Source organism: Sinocyclocheilus grahami, unplaced genomic scaffold, assembly GCF_001515645.1.
Source record: "Sinocyclocheilus grahami isolate Dianchi unplaced genomic scaffold, SAMN03320097.WGS_v1.1 scaffold43.1, whole genome shotgun sequence".
Lineage (NCBI taxonomy): Eukaryota > Metazoa > Chordata > Actinopteri > Cypriniformes > Cyprinidae > Sinocyclocheilus > Sinocyclocheilus grahami.
In genome coordinates this window covers 1,427,581-1,445,974 of record NW_015505222.1, presented here as the reverse complement: position 1 = coordinate 1,445,974, position 18,394 = coordinate 1,427,581, and the positions used below count along the sequence as shown (strand labels likewise).

Genomic DNA, 18,394 nt, shown 5'->3' with positions numbered 1-18,394 from the left:
ACTACATTTATTACTCATTCCAATCAATGATCTCCAACTTTAACTACAACTTAAGGAATTGAATAAGTTGGACACAATTAACAATCATGCACAAACAGAGGAAAATCTTTTCCCACCAAAATATTGGAGTATATCATAGATTTTAGAGTGCTGAAGACCTTGGTTGGCTTGTGTACAGTTGCTTTGTGTGAGGTACAGACTGAGATTTTGCTCCGTTTCAGTGAACAGATCTTTCTTTTGAATCTGATCTTTGGATTTGAAATGCTAACTTTGTCAGTAAATTTTTGTGCCATATAGTTGTCTAACTCTCTAACTGCTGAGAACACTGGTATGATTTTAAATGTCTTTACTGTCACTTTTGACCAATTTAATGTATCCTTGCTGAATAAAAGTATTAATTTTTTTCTTTGAATGCAGCATTTGTCGATGTTACATGCTTTTTTTTTAAATACTTTGCAGGCCAGAGTTAGAATTAGCATCCATTTCAACAGTGAAACAGGAACGAGAACAATAAAATGAGAGGAAATCAAAATGTCCCTAATGAGTTTCCATCCTTGATGACTCATGTAAATGAAGAATGTAAAATGTGCACAAAACCCAGAACAGACACATATTTACATTACATCGGAGCTGATGGCGTCATGTGTCATTAAGTCCAGTTAAAGCCTTTCCAAGCGAAGTCATCATTCAGGGCACAGAAAATGAGTGCCGCTCATCTCATAACGACAGCCAAGCAAGGACGATGGTTTTCCAGTGAACCTGTGATGTACAGCTCTGACTCGTTTTTACTTTAATGAATTTGTGTGGCATTAAATTATACAAAATGATACAGAAATGAAGAGATACATTCAAATCCTCATTCAGTCTTGATGAAGCGGCATTGCTTCTATACTGAGTGCAAATATTCATGTTTCATTAATCATTGTGAGAAATCATTTAGAGTTTCTTGTTACTTATTTAAAGGGGTCCCATCATGCTTTTTCACTTTTTCAACTTTAGTTCAAGGTTGAAAGTTTATATTATATTATATTAGTTAGTCTGTAATGTTGCTGTTTGAGCATAAAAAAGATCTGCAAAGTTACAAAGCTCAAAGTCCACTTCAAAAGGAGATATTTTATTTAACAGAAATCACTTTTCAAAAGCTACAACGAACGACTCGTTTGGACTACACCACATATTTTCCGGGTTTTGTGATATCTAGAGCCTGTTCTAGTACACCCCCAAAACAAAATCAAGACTTTGTAAAAGAGCATAATAGGACCCCTTTAAAGGAGACATATTATGCCCCTTTTTACAATATGTAATATAAGTCTCTGGTGTCCCCAGAATGTGTCTGTGAAGTTTCAGCTCAAAATACTCCACAGATCATTTATTATATCATGTTTATCACTCTGAAATCATGCGTTTTAAACCATATGAGTTTAAACTTCTGATATACGGTTTTCTGAGCGCACACATTCGAAGCACACGCACAGAAAGCGGCTGTCACAGCATGCGAGTACTAAACTAAGTTCTCATTCCCACACAAGTTTACGTTAAAAACACACGAGTTACAAAAACAGTCGGATATGTCTGTGAATGTAAACAGCTGGGAAATAAATCGCTTGTTTGATTTAGATCTGTGTGGCAGCAGCAATATACAGTAAATAAATCAATAAATGCACTGCTCTGTTGTCTCCTCTGAGGCCGGGACTCTAAATAGTGTTCTGTGCTCGTCTGTGCAGCCAAAGACAGAACAGTTAGCGTGTTTTGCTCAAACTTTCTCCATGGCATTAGAGCTGGTTCACCGTTGTCGCTTGCGAAAACACAATGAGGCGCCGTGGGTGTAAACGTACAGATTAAGGGGCGGTAATATAATAATGAGATCCCTTTGCCACGTCACCAAGGGAGCGAAATCGGACGCGCTCGTTTTCTCAGACGCTTGCAAGAAAAAGGCTTCCCAAAACAAAGTTACTGGGTTAATCTTTTTCACATTTCCTTGGTTGGTAGATGCACCGGGGACTGGAAAAGTCAGATTTTCATGATATGTCACCTTTAAGGTGTGCAATTTCAGCAGCACTATCTTCACCAAACGTTATTGTGAAAAATAAAGCCTGATTTCACATAGATTCTTCCCGCCTGCCACTGGTTGACAAACATACAAATGGCTTACTTATAGTAATTTCAGAATATTAATCTGAAAAAAGAAAAAGTATTTTAACATTGAAAAAAGAAGTAAATGAACATTACAGTACTATTATTTCTTCCAAAACCTTAACACACAAACACAGTGACAATCATTAGTAAACATTATTAAAATGTACAATGGTAAATATGCATCATACAGAGTTAAGAGCACCAGAATTGTTCTTAGCTGAAAGCATCATCATATCAGCTAAAACTTTTGATGAACAATATATAGGATTTGTGAGTTTCCTACAACATCTGTGGATGTTTCTGCGGTCACAGATTCAGTGCAGGTCTGCTCATGACTCACCCGAGACTGAACCGTTAGCAGCCCACAAACATATGCAGCAGAATTTCAGTCATTAATGTTTCCTGGTGAGTTTGCTCTTGGCTGTGAGCTGTTCCACCTCTCTCATAAAGCGCAGACACATTTCATCCTGCCATGGCAGAGATACACACTGCACTGCCACAGGGAGACCAACGCCACCCTTCACCGCCTGAAAACACACACACACACAAACACACACACACACACACACACACACACACACACACAGTTATTTGTGCCACATTTGCATCCCATGACATATTACTGATATAATTAACCATCATATTGGGTTTGCTTTGTAATGCAAAATTCCTTTTAAATCAATTTTATTTTTAGTTTTGTTCATTATCAGAATATCAACAGACATGTATGTTTTCAATAATCACCATGATACTATAATATGTTATATAAAATAAAATAATAATAAAATAAATAAAAAATCTGCATGAATGTTGCTTTTGAAGTTTAAGGCTTTTTAATGCACTGCATATGACATTCCACCTTTAAAAATTATTGGTTTGATTTGATCTTTTTTTTTTTTTTAAGTGATAATGTTTTGATCATAAGTTCAAACTAAAAGTTTATTTTATAGTTATTATCAGTATTTGGCTTCGTCAAGAACTAAACCCTCAAGCCAGTAATCAATTTTTACAGAAAAGCCTTTTATGGTACATAATAAACATTTACAGTAAAAGAAACTAATCATTTCTACATTCATATACATTTCTACACAATTTTAAATGTTCAGAATATTCAGAATATCAGAATATTAACATAAAACTACTGGCACTATGCAAGATTGTAATCTTATAGATTTAGGATTGGGGTAATAGTTTAAAAAACGGGCATGGAAAAACAAGTTTTTGACGCTATTTAATAATAAAAAACATTTTTTTTAAGAAATTGTGAAGCAAATAGTGCAGTCCCCTTAGATTAGAATGACTTAAAAATATACAGTGTCATATATGGCTTTACTACGTTTTTCCTCAAGTTATAAGAGCATTACATTTAATAAAATTATATAGCTTATAGTTTAATAAAATTTGCCTGCCACTTGCTGGTTCCTTCTTTGTAATTGTGACTATACTGCCTCCTTGTGGTAGTCAGGCATTCAACCCACACAAAGTCTACTACAATATTATAAGACAAAAAAAAAGACATGCATTTAATGCAAATTTACCTCAGTGGTTTTGCACTGTGAAAACATACCTTAACGAAGAGTTTGTCCCACACGTCCCCATGGACACCCTTGTAGTGACGGAGCTGTGCCTCGTCCTCCTCCGTCACTGTAGACACGGTCACGGCCCCGGCGGGGAAGTTCAGCAGGTTGTACAGGGTGGTGTAACTCAGAGCACCTTCAGAGCGGAGAAAATTTACTGCATCTAGGCGACTGTTACTGGCCTTACGCAATGCTGAAATCATTATGTTCGAGTTAATAAGTAACATTAAAACGCTGTAACCTATAGCATGATTTCAAACTGACAAAAGAATCACAATCAAGTTTTTGACCCTTTTTAAGCAAACTACTGACAGGAAGTATAAAACTGGCACATGAATTTCCACATGTAAAATGCAACTGTATAGTAAAAAAAAAAACTAATAATAAATATCTAAATTGTAAAGGAAGAGTTCAACCAAAATGTTTTAAATTGACTCATCTTGAGGCCATCCAGGATGTGGATGAGTTTGTTTCTTCATTTGAACAGCTGTGGAGAAATGTAGCATTGCATCACTTGCTCAGCAGTGGATGCTCTACAGTGAATGGGTGCCGTCAGAATGAGTTTAAACAGCTGATAAAAACATCTGAAGTGAAGTGAAAAGCTGTGTGCTTGTAAGAAACTAATTCATCATTAAGGCTGTTTAACTTTTCATTTCACAAGATGTTAACTGATGGACTGGAGTGGTGTGGATTATTGTGATGTTTTTATCAGCTGTTTGGACTCTCGTGCTGACGGCACCCATTCACTGCAGAGCATCCATTGGTTTTGGATGCCAAATCTGTTCAGATGAACAAACAAACAAACACATTAACATTTTGGATGGCCTGCGGCTGAGTAAATCTTCAGCAAATCTTCATTTTCAACTATTCCTCTAAAACCGTCAAGGAGACAAAATCAAAAGAGACATACGACTGGTCAAAACAGATTTTTTTTCCTAGTAAAATTCAAGTAATGTTGAGGGAATCAAAAATAATGAGGCATAAGATGTGGTGCAGTTATTAACAAGGAAACAGCTAAAACAAAATAAAGAAAGTGCACTTCATGACAAAAATGATGTCAAACCTGCGTTTACAGGCACAAGAATAATGTAAATGTAATGGTAATAGAAATGAGGTAAGACAGTACTGTTGAGACTCCCGCAGTAACGGAAATTGAAGGCTGGTCCAAGCATGGGACACAACAAAACATCCACATTCAGTCTCCTCCACTCTGCTATCACCTCCTGTATGTATTCCTGCAGATAACAGAAAAACGTTCACAATCACGTCAGAATAAGAATCACTTTTATATTCAGCATATGCCAGGAACAGGAATTTGCTCATTTCAAGGGAGACATTATACACCATCACAATAATGCACTGGAACGAGGACACATAACAATATCGTAAACATTATAGAGCATGTATACTTTAATGTTTAAGATATTCTAATGTGATCTGACACAAAAGCTTCAGATTTTCATTGATGAAAATTGTGCTACAGCTATTGGTTGAGTAAGGATATGCCAATGTGAAGAAGCCATGTACAGTAGTGTGTGTTGGCTTTCATCAGGATAGCTTTGACATTTTTTCTAGGTTCCAGGAATGAATGCATACAATAGCTTATGTATAATGTAAGAAAAACCCATCGCTTCACATGGTTTAATGTACTATAGCAATGACCACTGAGACTCAAAGGTCTCTTATAGCCCCCACAGCTCCAAAACATCAACATCAAACCAGGTCTGTAAACTTTATGCATTTTGTGCCTCCAGCTCTTGTTCCCTTGATAAAGTTGATAATCATTTCTGCAGTTTTAGTGGTGTTGATGAAACCACATAATAAAAAAAATCTATAAAATAAAAGACTACCTCAATATTTGCATGTTGTCTCCACAATTCTGCCACAGACCTTGAAAAAGAAAAAAATTGTTAAATAATTCATGCCATTAAAGTTTAGTTCTTTTAGGAACTAAAGGAACAGGGAAAATATATTTTTTTGAGGTTTTGAAAGACAAATAATTAATTTTAAAAAGTAAATAAGTTGTTTTTACTTTTGGGGGTGAAAATACACTTCTATTCAAAGGTTTGGGATTGGTAAGATTTTTTTTTTATGTTTTGAAGTCTCTTCTTTTCTCCAATGCAGCATTTATTTAATCAAAAATACAGCAAAAATACAGTAACATTGTAAAATTTTACTAGAATTTAAAATAACTTTTTTAAAACCTGAATTTATTCCTGTGATCAAAGCTGAATTTTCAGCATCATTGCTCCAGTCTTCAGTGTCATGTGATCTTCAAAAATCATTCTAATATGCTGATTTGCAGCTTAAGAAGCATTTCCGATTATTATCAGTGCTGCTTCATATTTTTGTGGAAAACATGATATGCCAAAATGTAGTTTGGCACTCTTTGATGATTACAAAGTTCAAAAAACAGCATTTTTAAACAATGTAAACTTTTTATTGTTATTTTATCAATTTGAATGCATCCTTGCTGAATAAAAGTACTAATTTCTTTGAAAAAAATCTTACTGACCCAAACTTTGAGTGGTAGTGTATTTACATTTTTTCTAAAACTTTTAAATTGTAAATAAAAAAGTAATTGTAACCAACTTACATTATGCTCTAGAAAATCATATTTATCAACATAATTATGTTCTTTATGCAAATAAATAAAATGTGCATCTCTATAACTGACCCAAATCCAAGACTTGCGTCTATGTTTGCAGATAACCGTGGATACTGAAGAGTACAAACATTAAGACCAGTGAAAAACATTAGGTTGAATATTCTCTATTTAAGACAACTGATTGCTTAATTAGACACAAATGAGAAGCACTCACAAAAGGCTTGAGAACAATAGAAATTAGCTTCTTTATGAAGCCTGGAATGCTCAACATGTTGGCCTGAGCACGGAGACATGGGTCAATGGGGCCTGTCTGCCTGACAGCACACAAAATGCACACAATATACAACAAAAATGTGGTTACTACAGATAAGATGTGGCTACATTTTCTTCAATGGAAATCTGAACGTACAGATGACTGAAGAGGGTACGACCTCCATCACCCAAGATTCCTCTGACAGTCAACTCATGGAAGGCATGGTAGAGGCGAAGGGGTTGGAATGGAACCAGCTAAAATGTGATCGACATGCCAGAACATCAGCTTTTCATGTCTTTATCACACAGCTTTTAACCCTCAAATAACCCTTAAAACCATTCAGACTTTCATGACCAATTCATAACCATTGTTGTGTGTTAATGGTTTAAAAAGGGCATTTTCTTTCTTAATATAAAACAGATCATAGCTGATCTGTGATCCGTACGGACCAGGCCCCACGTTTTTTGCAGATTAAAAAGTTTATCATTTGTATGTGTTATGTCTTACAAGTTTGCAAATTCAAGATATTTTAAACCATTCTAGCACAAGAAGAGGCGAAAGAGAACTTGCACATAAATGTTTTCAGTGCGCATAGTCAGTCGCACAAACACAGAGGCACATGTAAAATTGTCAAAATATCCTGTCTTGTCAATCATTCTTGTAAAGCAGTCAATATTGTCTATGTAAGTGAATGAAAAGAGTTAAGCAGGGTTGCAAAGTATGCGAAACGAAACCAGCCTAACTGACCCGTCGCCGAAGGTTGATTGACAGGTGATCTGACCAATCATAACGCAGAATCTGCCATTTTGTCCGACAAACCAGACTGGAGAATAGATTAACGTTGGTGGCCTTAAACTTGAAAAATAGTGTGTACTGACGTCTTTTTTCACGGTTGAAATGAGATAACTTCTGATGTTCATTCCTGTTTATTTTGTGCTATAACTAGTAGAGAGGAAGAGATGATCAGTGCAAGTGCCACTTGAACTGAGGTGCTACAGCGATCTGTCATGACAGATTAAAGAGCCACAAAATGGTATTGATTAATTTAATTTCTTAAAAAAAAACAACAAAAGAAAGCTGAAAGCTGTGACTTTGTTTCATACCAAAAGTAACCTGCTCTGTCTTGTCTGTCGGTGGGTTGTCAGTTTCCTCTTTGCTCCGCGAGAACTGCGTGAAAACATGATGTGTGGCGTCTAGTGCCATGGCTTATCGGACGTAGCAACAGTAACTACTGTTACTCAACTACCATTCAAAACTAGCCCAATCAGGGTTGAGAGATCCCTTTAACCTGCGGACCAAAATACAACCCGTGGCAACAATGTAAAAGTAGCCCAAACCCAGGGTAAAACAGCAGACTTGGCAAAGAATTTGCCAAGAAAGAATTTGGATGTGTATCATTATCCTATATATTGGATCCGTGCATCAGGTCTAAAAGGGGCAGTAGCCTATAAATACCTGCTGCTGTCTGTGTCATTAATACTAATCAAAACACAGCTTTAACAAAGATTAATCTAGACTTAATTTATCCAGTGAACACTATGCAGTATTGTTTTTCATGTAATTATTATATTTCTATACCCGAATACTACTATTATACCTTATTTTATTTTAAACTGTTATATTGAATTTATCTATGCTTATAATTTGTTCTTACTTTTTTATTGAATAGTCACTTGCCTTTAATCATGTTGGAACTTTTTTAGTTAGGCTAATAGTTTTTACTGTGGTATTGAATAAGTACTTAAAGTGTGCTTTAAGCATTAAATAGAAAGCAAATTTACACTGATACAAAATATTTATTTTCTTGCTGATCAGAAAAAAATTATCCGATCCATGACTCAAAAGCCTCAATAATATAATGAGTTTTTGTTTTTTGTTCAACCATTACCTTACATAACAACTGTTAATGCAGTGTGTCTGTGTACCGTGTGCCCCGCTCTCTCAAGCAGGTCCTTGGTCTCCCTGAAGGCCCTGGCCATGCTTGGGGACGGCTGCAGGTAACCGTCATTCTCATAATAACCAATCCTCAGGGGCTCTGAGCTCTCATACACCTGTTTATTAAGAGCACAGATTCTGCATTCACGTGACACATCACATATATTGTACAGGGATCTGGTGTGTGATATTTAATACAGAACCTCTTGGTTGAATGGTATGGGAGGGACGGTGGGGTCCAAGGAGAACATGTCCTGACAGAGCAGCGCCCGCATACACAGTGCCAAGCTCTCGACGTCCCTTCCCAAAGGACCAAGAGAGGTCAACACTGAAAACCAACACAGTGAGACGACATACAGGACATGATGTTCTGTTTGTGCACAGTTCAAAACTAGCCCGGCAGGATGATGGATGTGATCTCACCTGACTTTTGGCCTTTGACGCATGAACTGATTCCTCGAACACTAAACATAGATAATTAAAAAATAAAGCAAAGCAGAGAAGAAGAAAAACAGGTAGATTAAGGTGAAAGTTGAAAGCTGACTTTCACAAAACCTTGAAGGTCATATCAAGAAAAGGAGTTTTTTTCACCCCAAAATCGAAAAAAGGTAACAAGAAATTATATATTGCTTGAATAAAATGTGACATTATACATGTCAATGAAAATAAGACCTAGACATGTTTTTCTGATATTCAGCAACACATATGCAATTAATGAAGTATATTACATTATGTTCGTTGCACAAAACTGCTGCTTTCTGACTCTGTCATTAATAATAACAATGAAGTAATATAAAGTAAAAATAAAATTGTATAACACAAGTTATTTTTACAAGTTATTATAGAAATTTTGCAATGTGATTCCAAGTGCTCCTTTTTATTTGTAATTAGGCTACTTTTGATTCACTCTAGTTAATAACAGTATTATATATATATATATATATATATAACATATATTACGGTTTATGATTTACCTTGAAATGACACAAGAGAATTTATAGAGCACTTCAAGATGTTACTTGTCGGACAGAATCTTTAAAACTTTTGTTGTGAATTACTGTGACAAGCATTACACTTCCAAAACCTAGTGAACCCTTTGTCCTCACACAAATGAGATCAAAGATGCATTCGAACCTTAGCCTCATTGTTGTGGGCTTGAATCCACAAATCCCACAGAAGGCTGCTGGGATACGAATGCTCCCACCAATGTCAGTGCCTAGGCCCAGGATGGAGCCGCCTCCTCCAATCAGAGCTCCCTCCCCTCCGGATGAACCACCAGAAGTCTTCTGAAGGTTGCACGGGTTCAAGGTTTGCCCGTAAATGGGGTTACTGCAGTCATAACTAAAGTACGTACAAATACAGAGGGTCTGAATTGGTAACAACAGTGGTTACAATGGAACAAATCAGCTTTCCAGAACCTTCACTCTCTCTGTTCCTGTGTTGTGGAGCAGGCTTCTAACCTTCTGATCTGCTGAGACCATCACAACCTTCAAGAAGCTGCTGAAGACACACCTCTGCATTTATATTTCTGCTCTAACGTCTGTACTACTCTAGCTGACCCCTGAAACTTGGCATTTGTGATCAAGATCGTTAAAATGAACTTCTACCTCTCATAAAATGTATAATGATTGTGGAGCCCCAGGTGTTTATGACTGGTGTGCAGGGGTCTTATCTTGGGAACAACAATACATTTTCAGCATAAGTTACATCTTTGATCTTACACATTCCCATGTAATAGCTGCCCATAATACCATAATTTTAACAGATTGCAATAAAAATCGGTTCTGTTATGAATACTGACGTCTGCAGGAGAGAACTGAAGTACTAGTATATTAGACTGGCACTTTTAGAAACAGCAAACTAGTTATAGGAATGTTTGTCCTTGGGCTGTATATCTCTGTTCCATAGATAAATGGTTTCAAATTAATAACAAAATTGCTTTGTAAGGTGAACAGCTGAGCTTCATGAATAAAGTTCACTGCAACATCAAAAATTAGAAATTATATTCTTCGTAAAAGAAAAAAAATCTTCTCACTTGAGAAGACCTTGTGGTATGTTGGTCTTGATGAACGGGATCGCGCCCTGCTTCTTTAGCACCTTAACCACCACACTGTCCACGAGCACAGGCTGATCCAACTTACTCACCACACCACAGGAAGTGTCACGACCCTGCTCACACAAACAGGACGTTACATACACCTCAAACAGGAAGACACTTCTCTGAATCTGTCTAACCATCATATTCACCTCATATGCGACGTTGTCCTTGATGCTGATGGGCACTCCATACAGAAGACCTTTCTTTTGAGTGTTGATTTCTTTAAGCTGTGCCACAGACTCCATTATGATCTCAGTGCTGCAGTTCAGATTCTTGTTCACCTCCAGAGCCTTTGAAGCACACATTACACATCTCAACAATAAGCATTTTCTTTTCCTGCTGGTCCTGTGGACTTTTATATATGTGACCCTGGAGCACAAAAGCAGTGTTAAGTCACTGGGGTATATTTGTAGCAATAGCCAACAATACATTGTATGGGTCAAAATTATTGATTTTTCTTTTATGCCAAAAATCATTAGGATATGAAGTAAAGATCATGTTCCATGAAGATATTTTGTAAATTTCCTACCGTAAATATATAAAAACTTAATTTTTGATTAGTAATATGCATTGCTAATAACTTCATTTGGACAACTTTAAAGTCAATTTTCTCAATATTTAGATTTTTTTTTTTTTTGCACCCTCAGATTTCAGATTTTCAAATAGTTGTATCTCAGCCAAATATTGTCCTATCCTAACAAACATACATCAACGGAAAGCATATTTATTCAGATGATGTATAAATCTCAATTTCAAAAAAATTGACCCTTATGACTGGTTTTGTGGTCACATATTATGTACAAGTGAATTAAAATGTATTAATCAGTTGTTCAACAACACCATAATTGCTATAGGTTTCATTTCTAATAATATATTACTGCTCATCCTCTTTTAAGAGGAGATATTGTTTAATAATACTATAGCTGACATTTATAATATAAATAAAAATATGATTCAAACTATTAGTAAATGTTTTATAGAATAGACTGCACAGGACAGCTTAAAGTCTCAAAATTATAGCAATTAAAACATTGATTGTAAACCTCTGAAGCTTGCAATAAACTCATAAATCTCATAAATTATCCACATGTAAAATATGGCAGCGGTCAAAACCTTTTCCATAAAGGCATAAAGCACAGCGTCTGGCTGCAGGGAGCCGTCCTTGAGTTTCCCCGTGAGCTCAGGCAAAGACAGAGACACTATAGAGCTGCTCTCAAAGTCTGGGTTCTAGAAAGATGCGAGAGAAAAAAACATCAGATATTTATTGAATCAATCTATAATAGAGGAGACCGGGGCTAGTTGTCACAGGTGCTTACTCTCAGTAACTAAACGGTTTTGAGTCAAAAGTCCAATTACACAAATGCTTATTTTCTCTAGTAGGTTTCCAAACATCTAGTTAAATCTGATAAATTAGTTTAAACTAAAATTTCAGTACTGTAATATTGGTTATGTAAAAACTGAAAACTACACCACACTCTCATACAGTCAGAAAAGTCAACAATCTAGTGACGATAGACTTTATCTTTATCTGATTCTCTATAAAAGTCAGACTGCACTAATACAAATTATTCTGTGGTGACGTAAATAATACAGGTTTAGTTCAGGCAAGAATAAATTTTTTTTTTTTAAAAAGAGTAAATTCTATATTAGTATTCAAATCAGGTTTGTAGAAATTAAAGTTTGGACTTATAGATATATTTTACTTGTTTGTTATGTTTACAAGGATTCAAAGATACTAGTGTTCCCATCATAATTAGGTCAAATTTTTCATTGTTTTCTAGTTTCTATTTACACTGTTCTATGCTTTATGTTTTGTGATATCTGGAGTTGATTTTCTACTCAGAATGACCCATTCATACTCAAACACAATCCACTGATTGTTACCGTCATTGTTTATTGTGTACCAAGTAGGGCTGTGCGACATTGAAGAAAAATGCGATTTGCGATAACTCATTAAATAATGCGATATGTGATACGATAAAGTGCCACATGCTCAGATGAAACGGTTTTCCTCAGCTGTTGCTGACTCAGTTCTGTGAACTTCTATAACTATCTTGTGTCATATATATATAGTTATTTATATGTATGCATGTATCAAGAGCTCCTGTAAAACCACAACAAATTCCTTGTGTTTGCGCACACTTAAGTGGTGAATAAAGCTCATTCTGATTCTAATATAACTAGCATACATGTTTCACTTTTTGTGAGACGAAAGCACCCCTACAACAACTTCTGAACGTGAACGATAGTGTTTTACTCGAGCATTACATAAAAATGTCATTTTAACATTTACTCTATGAATTCAATACGCACTGACTGTAAAACCACAACAAATTCCTTGTTTGCGCACACTTAAGTGGTGAATAAAGCTCATTCTGATTCTAATATAACTAGCATACATGTTTCACTTTTTGTGAGAAGAAAGCACCCCTACAACAACTTCTGAATGTGAACGATAGTGTTTTACTCGAGCATTACATAAAAATGTCATGTTAACATTTACTCTATGAATTCAATACGCACTGATTCTTACTTAAGCTACAGAAGTTCTTTAGGTAAGAGCAGTGAGTGATTTTCTCTGTGTCTTTTGTTCATGGCCCCAAATATTGCAAGCCGTAGTGATATGCATATTGCGATATTTCGATAATTTTGATTTATTGCACAGCCCTAGTACCAAGTATTGAGGTCTCTGTGTCCGGTTAAGTATTAATTATATTGTGTGTGGACATATTATCTTATAGAAAAGTATAGGACGTATAGCAAGCTATCTACTGCCTTATTGACTTAAATGTTTCTAAGTGAACCATATGCTTTAATAACATGTCTTATTTCAGTGCGACACTGTTTGAGACCCCAAAAAGACTCATGGCTGTATTAGATCAAAAGGGTGCTTCTACTAAATACTGAGCAAAGGGTCTGAATACTTAGGACCATGTGATATTTCAGTTTTTCTTTTTTAATAAATCTGCAAAAATGTCAACAATTCTGTGTTTTTCTGTCAATATGGGGTGCTGTGTGTACATTAATGAGGAAAAAAATTAACTTAAATGATTTTAGCAAATGGCTGCGATATAACAAAGTGAAAAATTTAAGGGGGTCTGAATACTTTCCGTACCCACTGTATAGCAAGCTATCTACTGCCTTATTGACTTAAATGTTTCTAAGTGAACCATATGCTTTAATAACATGTCTTATTTCAGTGCGACACTGTTTGAGACGGAGTAAAATATACTTGAGTAAATATATAATGATTAAGTAGAAATTACTCAACAAACTCTAACTGGCCAAGTTCAATTTACTTATTCTCTTTGTTAATTTTACATAACTTAGTAACTTAAGTAAGTGAATTTGACTAAATTCCAATCTTACATTTACCTAAAAAAAAAGAAAAAGTAAATAAATTTCACTTTTTTATTCGGTGTGGGGCAGATCCACACATTTTTATTGGAGCGATTTGTACTATGTTTTAAACGTATTGCAATGTATTTACATTTGATTATAAATATATGTAACACATTATTATTAAATGCATTTAATTCCTTTAACGTTTTACTTGTATTAATTATTATATCTGTTCAGCACAAGAATGGAAAAAAAAGTGGATTTGTGTTACACCTTTCATTTTTACATTTTCATAAACTGCTTGATTGTTTACATTTTGCAGTAGTAGAAGATTTCATTGTAACAGCTTACCCCAAATAATGTGACAACATTAGAATTTGCATACAAGAAATACACATTCATAAACACTCACTCTATACACAATGCATATACCTGTATTTTAAATTGTTGCACTGCTTGTTCAGCCTGTTGAACTGACTTATCTCGTCTTTTCCGTGCGTTTAGTATTTTCTTCTGAATCTTCTGATTATTTCTCCATTTAAAGAAGACATATAATGCACCTGTACCGCAAAGTGTGGCTGCAATCACCGGCGTCCAGTTAATATCCATGTCTAATACAAGCTTCTGCACCTCAAAGCCGTCCATGACTGCTGCTCAGTGTGAAGTACTCTCGTGAGGCTTTAATAACTCTGCCACAGTTAAAGACTACAAAAGGAATTGTCCGCACTAGAGCGCCAACTTTCCATCCATTTCCTGTGCGAGCGGAAATCAGATCCCTTCATAAGAGAAAGACTACGAGCTGCGCTCAAAACCGGGGAGAAAAGCTGTGATATCCTTGTGTGTTTACAATGTAACGCTGGCAGGATTTAATATAGTGAAAATGTCATATTACTTAACTGAGTATTAGGGTCGAATACACAATGTTACGCACAAACTGATGATGGCAGGACTCTAAATATGTTTATTTACGGCTGAGGTGGGTGGAGACTATGAACCGGAAGTTGACAGAGGTGGACCGTCTCTCTTCATATAAAAGTCTTTATAAACACTTACAACTTCCGGAAAGTGTCACGCTGTCCTCCATCGGCGCATATCACAGTCCACAGAGGGTCACGTCGGGAAAACTCAGCTGAAATCATGGTTTTCGAAGATAAAATGATCACGAATGGAGAGCCAGAGGAGGTGTAGTAGCATATAGTGTTTTACAGAGCGCTTTAAATGTGGTATAAAGAAGCCGCTTTATGTAAAACCGGTCTGGTTAATGGGCCGAGCCTGAGCTATACGTTGAATCTAATGTACATGTACACACATATATATATATATATATACATATAGCTATTATTTTATGCTTCTGCTGTCTAAACTGTTGCGTGAGATTTTGCATTTGTCTTGTATGTGTAAGTAAGCACACGAATCCTAGGTATCTTATGCTATGCTATTTATTTATGTATGTATGTATGTATGTATGTATATATAATATGCATGTATATGTATCCAATTAATATATTTTGGTGTGTTCAGGAGGAGGAGGAAGAAGAAGAGGAGCAGGACATGGTGGTATGTCTTGTATTATAGAGCAATATTATATCTAAGTCAGTTCAAATGAATTAAACATTATATTTAGCAGTTCTTCGGAAGAGTTTAATGGATACTGTCATGCCCTTGATCAAGACCTCTGGTTATTCCAGTAATCAGAACTATATATGGCTATATATACTCATTTTTAAACCATCTTCGCAATAATTACACCTTTTTATATATATCTCATGAAAATGTTTATGAAAAGGTCATTTCACCCCAATTCAAAAGAAAATGCATGTACCGCAAAGTGTGGCTGCAATCACCGGCGTCCAGTTAATATCCATGTCTAATACAAGCTTCTGCACCTCAAAGCCGTCCATGACTGCTGCTCAGTGTGAAGTACTCTCGTGAGGCTTTAATAACTCTGCCACAGTTAAAGACTACAAAAGGAATTGTCCGCACTAGAGCGCCAACTTTCCATCCATTTCCTGTGCGAGCGGAAATCAGATCCCTTCATAAGAGAAAGACTACGAGCTGCGCTCAAAACCGGGGAGAAAAGCTGTGATATCCTTGTGTGTTTACAATGTAACGCTGGCAGGATTTAATATAGTGAAAATGTCATATTACTTAACTGAGTATTAGGGTCGAATACACAATGTTACGCACAAACTGATGATGGCAGGACTCTAAATATGTTTATTTACGGCTGAGGTGGGTGGAGACTATGAACCGGAAGTTGACAGAGGTGGACCGTCTCTCTTCATATAAAAGTCTTTATAAACACTTACAACTTCCGGAAAGTGTCACGCTGTCCTCCATCGGCGCATATCACAGTCCACAGAGGGTCACGTCGGGAAAACTCAGCTGAAATCATGGTTTTCGAAGATAAAATGATCACGAATGGAGAGCCAGAGGAGGTGTAGTAGCATATAGTGTTTTACAGAGCGCTTTAAATGTGGTATAAAGAAGCCGCTTTATGTAAAACCGGTCTGGTTAATGGGCCGAGCCTGAGCTATACGTTGAATCTAATGTACATGTACACACATATATATATATATATACATATAGCTATTATTTTATGCTTCTGCTGTCTAAACTGTTGCGTGAGATTTTGCATTTGTCTTGTATGTGTAAGTAAGCACACGCATCCTAGGTATCCTATGCTATGCTATTTATTTATGTATGTATGTATGTATGTATGTATATATAATATGCATGTATATGTATCCAATTAATATATTTTGGTGTGTTCAGGAGGAGGAGGAGGAAGAAGAAGAGGAGCAGGACATGGTGGTATGTCTTGTATTATAGAGCAATATTATATCTAAGTCAGTTCAAATGAATTAAACATTATATTTAGCAGTTCTTCGGAAGAGTTTAATGGATACTGTCATGCCCTTGATCAAGACCTCTGGTTATTCCAGTAATCAGAACTATATATGGCTATATATACTCATTTTTAAACCATCTTCGCAATAATTACACCTTTTTATATATATCTCATGAAAATGTTTATGAAAAGGTCATTTCACCCCAATTCAAAAGAAAATGCATCTGCATGCAGCAAATATGAGGCTCCATAATGTGTGTGAAGAAGATGGCCAAGATCTTCACATTTGAAAAGCAGATCCTGTAGATGGCATGCGAATTTCCTTCATCACAGCCGTGCAGTTTTGATGATTTTCTGAATTTATGGCGCCACCTAGAATTGTAACTTAAGAAATTTGACATGTATCCTTACAACCCAAGACAGAACATCATGTCTTAAAGGGATAGTTCAGCCAAAAATGAAAAGCAAATATGAGGCTCCATAATGTGTGTGAAGAAGATGGCCAAGATCTTCACATTTGAAAAGCAGATCCTGTAGATGGCATGCGAATTTCCTTCATCACAGCCGTGCAGTTTTGATGATTTTCTGAATTTATGGCGCCACCTAGAATTGTAACTTAAGAAATTTGACATGTATCCTTACAACCCAAGACAGAACATCGTCTTAAAGGGATAGTTCAGCCAAAAATGAAAGCTAATTAAACACACCTGAGCATGCTAATCAAGCTCTTACTAGGCACAGAAACTTCCAGTCAGGTGTGTTGAGGCAAGTTGGAGCTAAACTCTGCAGGACACCGGCCCTACAGGACTGAGTTTGGACAGCACTGCTGTAGATTATGTGCATCTTCATAATGTCTTGATGTCCATGCATACTGAGTTTGATGAAGAATATGGTTGAATATTTACTCCTCAGGACCCGTTAGAGACGGTGCGTGAGAAGTGTGAGCAGACGGAGCATTGCGTTCACACTCGTGAGCGTCTCGAGGCGTGCGAGACACGGATCGGCTCACGCTCGGAGACGACAGAGGAGTGTACAGAGGAGCTCTTTGACTTCCTGCACGCTCGTGACCACTGTGTGAGTGCTGATGCTCAGCCGAACCTGTGGATGTTAGATGTCAGTGATTGCTGGAGCGGTTTAGATTTTGCCAAGATGCTGGGGCCTGTACCATGATGGTAGATGAACAAATTCAGAGTTACAGGATTAGTTTCGAGTTGACAAAACCAAACCACTCCAATCCGGCGTTGTTGGCACCATGATGCTGATCATCAACTTTCTGTGTCAACTCAGGCTTTGATGTGTGACTCGCGTGTGACATCACTGGCGAACAGCCAATCACGAGCCTTGGTTAAAGGTTAGGTTAAGAGATTGAAGAACATATGCATTTACAATGAAAAAAGTACTTGTTCACGAAAGAGGACAAATAAAAGAAATGATCTTGCTTTATCAGTGCAGTCACAAGTGAAACTTAAGTTAGTTTACATAGTTGGAAATATACAGCGATAGAGACTCGAACATGCAAGGTCATGCAAAGCGTTATCTATTGATTCTACAGCTTATTTATATTACATACGATCTGTATATATATATATATATA

At 36.4% G+C, this 18,394-nt stretch overlaps 2 protein-coding genes across 2 annotated transcripts; one reads left to right on the top strand and one right to left on the bottom strand.

The window, feature by feature from the left end:
- Positions 1-1,986: 1,986 nt before the first annotated feature.
- On the bottom strand, positions 1,987-15,131 carry faah (fatty acid amide hydrolase). The gene is made up of 16 exons (XM_016268095.1): positions 14,881-15,131; positions 14,382-14,805; positions 11,721-11,834; positions 10,757-10,897; positions 10,545-10,678; positions 9,644-9,850; positions 8,933-8,973; positions 8,713-8,837; positions 8,500-8,625; positions 6,731-6,828; positions 6,536-6,635; positions 6,391-6,434; positions 5,564-5,603; positions 4,840-4,948; positions 3,704-3,849; positions 1,987-2,663 (listed from the first exon to the last, which is right to left on the bottom strand). The coding sequence occupies exons 2-16, from the start codon at positions 14,592-14,594 to the stop codon at positions 2,529-2,531; spliced, it is 1,773 nt and encodes a 590-aa protein (XP_016123581.1). The 5' UTR covers positions 14,595-14,805; positions 14,881-15,131; the 3' UTR covers positions 1,987-2,528.
- Positions 15,132-16,202: 1,071 nt separating this feature from the next.
- On the top strand, positions 16,203-17,970 carry uqcrh (ubiquinol-cytochrome c reductase hinge protein). Its single transcript, XM_016268148.1, has 3 exons — positions 16,203-16,387; positions 16,725-16,763; positions 17,713-17,970. Exons 1-3 carry the CDS (start codon positions 16,343-16,345, stop codon positions 17,968-17,970), a joined length of 342 nt encoding a protein of 113 aa, XP_016123634.1. The 5' UTR covers positions 16,203-16,342.
- The last annotated feature ends 424 nt before the right edge of the window (positions 17,971-18,394 follow it).

What these genes read in the sequence shown, in the direction of transcription:
- faah (XM_016268095.1), bottom strand. Translation starts at nt 14,594, where the DNA reads ATGGACGGCTTTGAGGTGCAGAAGCTTGTATTAGACATGGATATTAAC. An exon ending in CCATACCATTCAACCAAGAG is followed by an intron (nt 8,626 to 8,712) that starts GTTCTGTATTAA and finishes CTTAATAAACAG; the next exon opens with GTGTATGAGAGCTCAGAGCC. An exon ending in TTGAGAGAGCGGGGCACACG is followed by an intron (nt 6,829 to 8,499) that starts GTACACAGACAC and finishes ATCACATTTTAG; the next exon opens with CTGGTTCCATTCCAACCCCT.
- uqcrh (XM_016268148.1), top strand. Translation starts at nt 16,343, where the DNA reads ATGGTTTTCGAAGATAAAATGATCACGAATGGAGAGCCAGAGGAG. An exon ending in CGAATGGAGAGCCAGAGGAG is followed by an intron (nt 16,388 to 16,724) that starts GTGTAGTAGCAT and finishes TGGTGTGTTCAG; the next exon opens with GAGGAGGAGGAGGAAGAAGA. An exon ending in AAGAGGAGCAGGACATGGTG is followed by an intron (nt 16,764 to 17,712) that starts GTATGTCTTGTA and finishes TTTACTCCTCAG; the next exon opens with GACCCGTTAGAGACGGTGCG.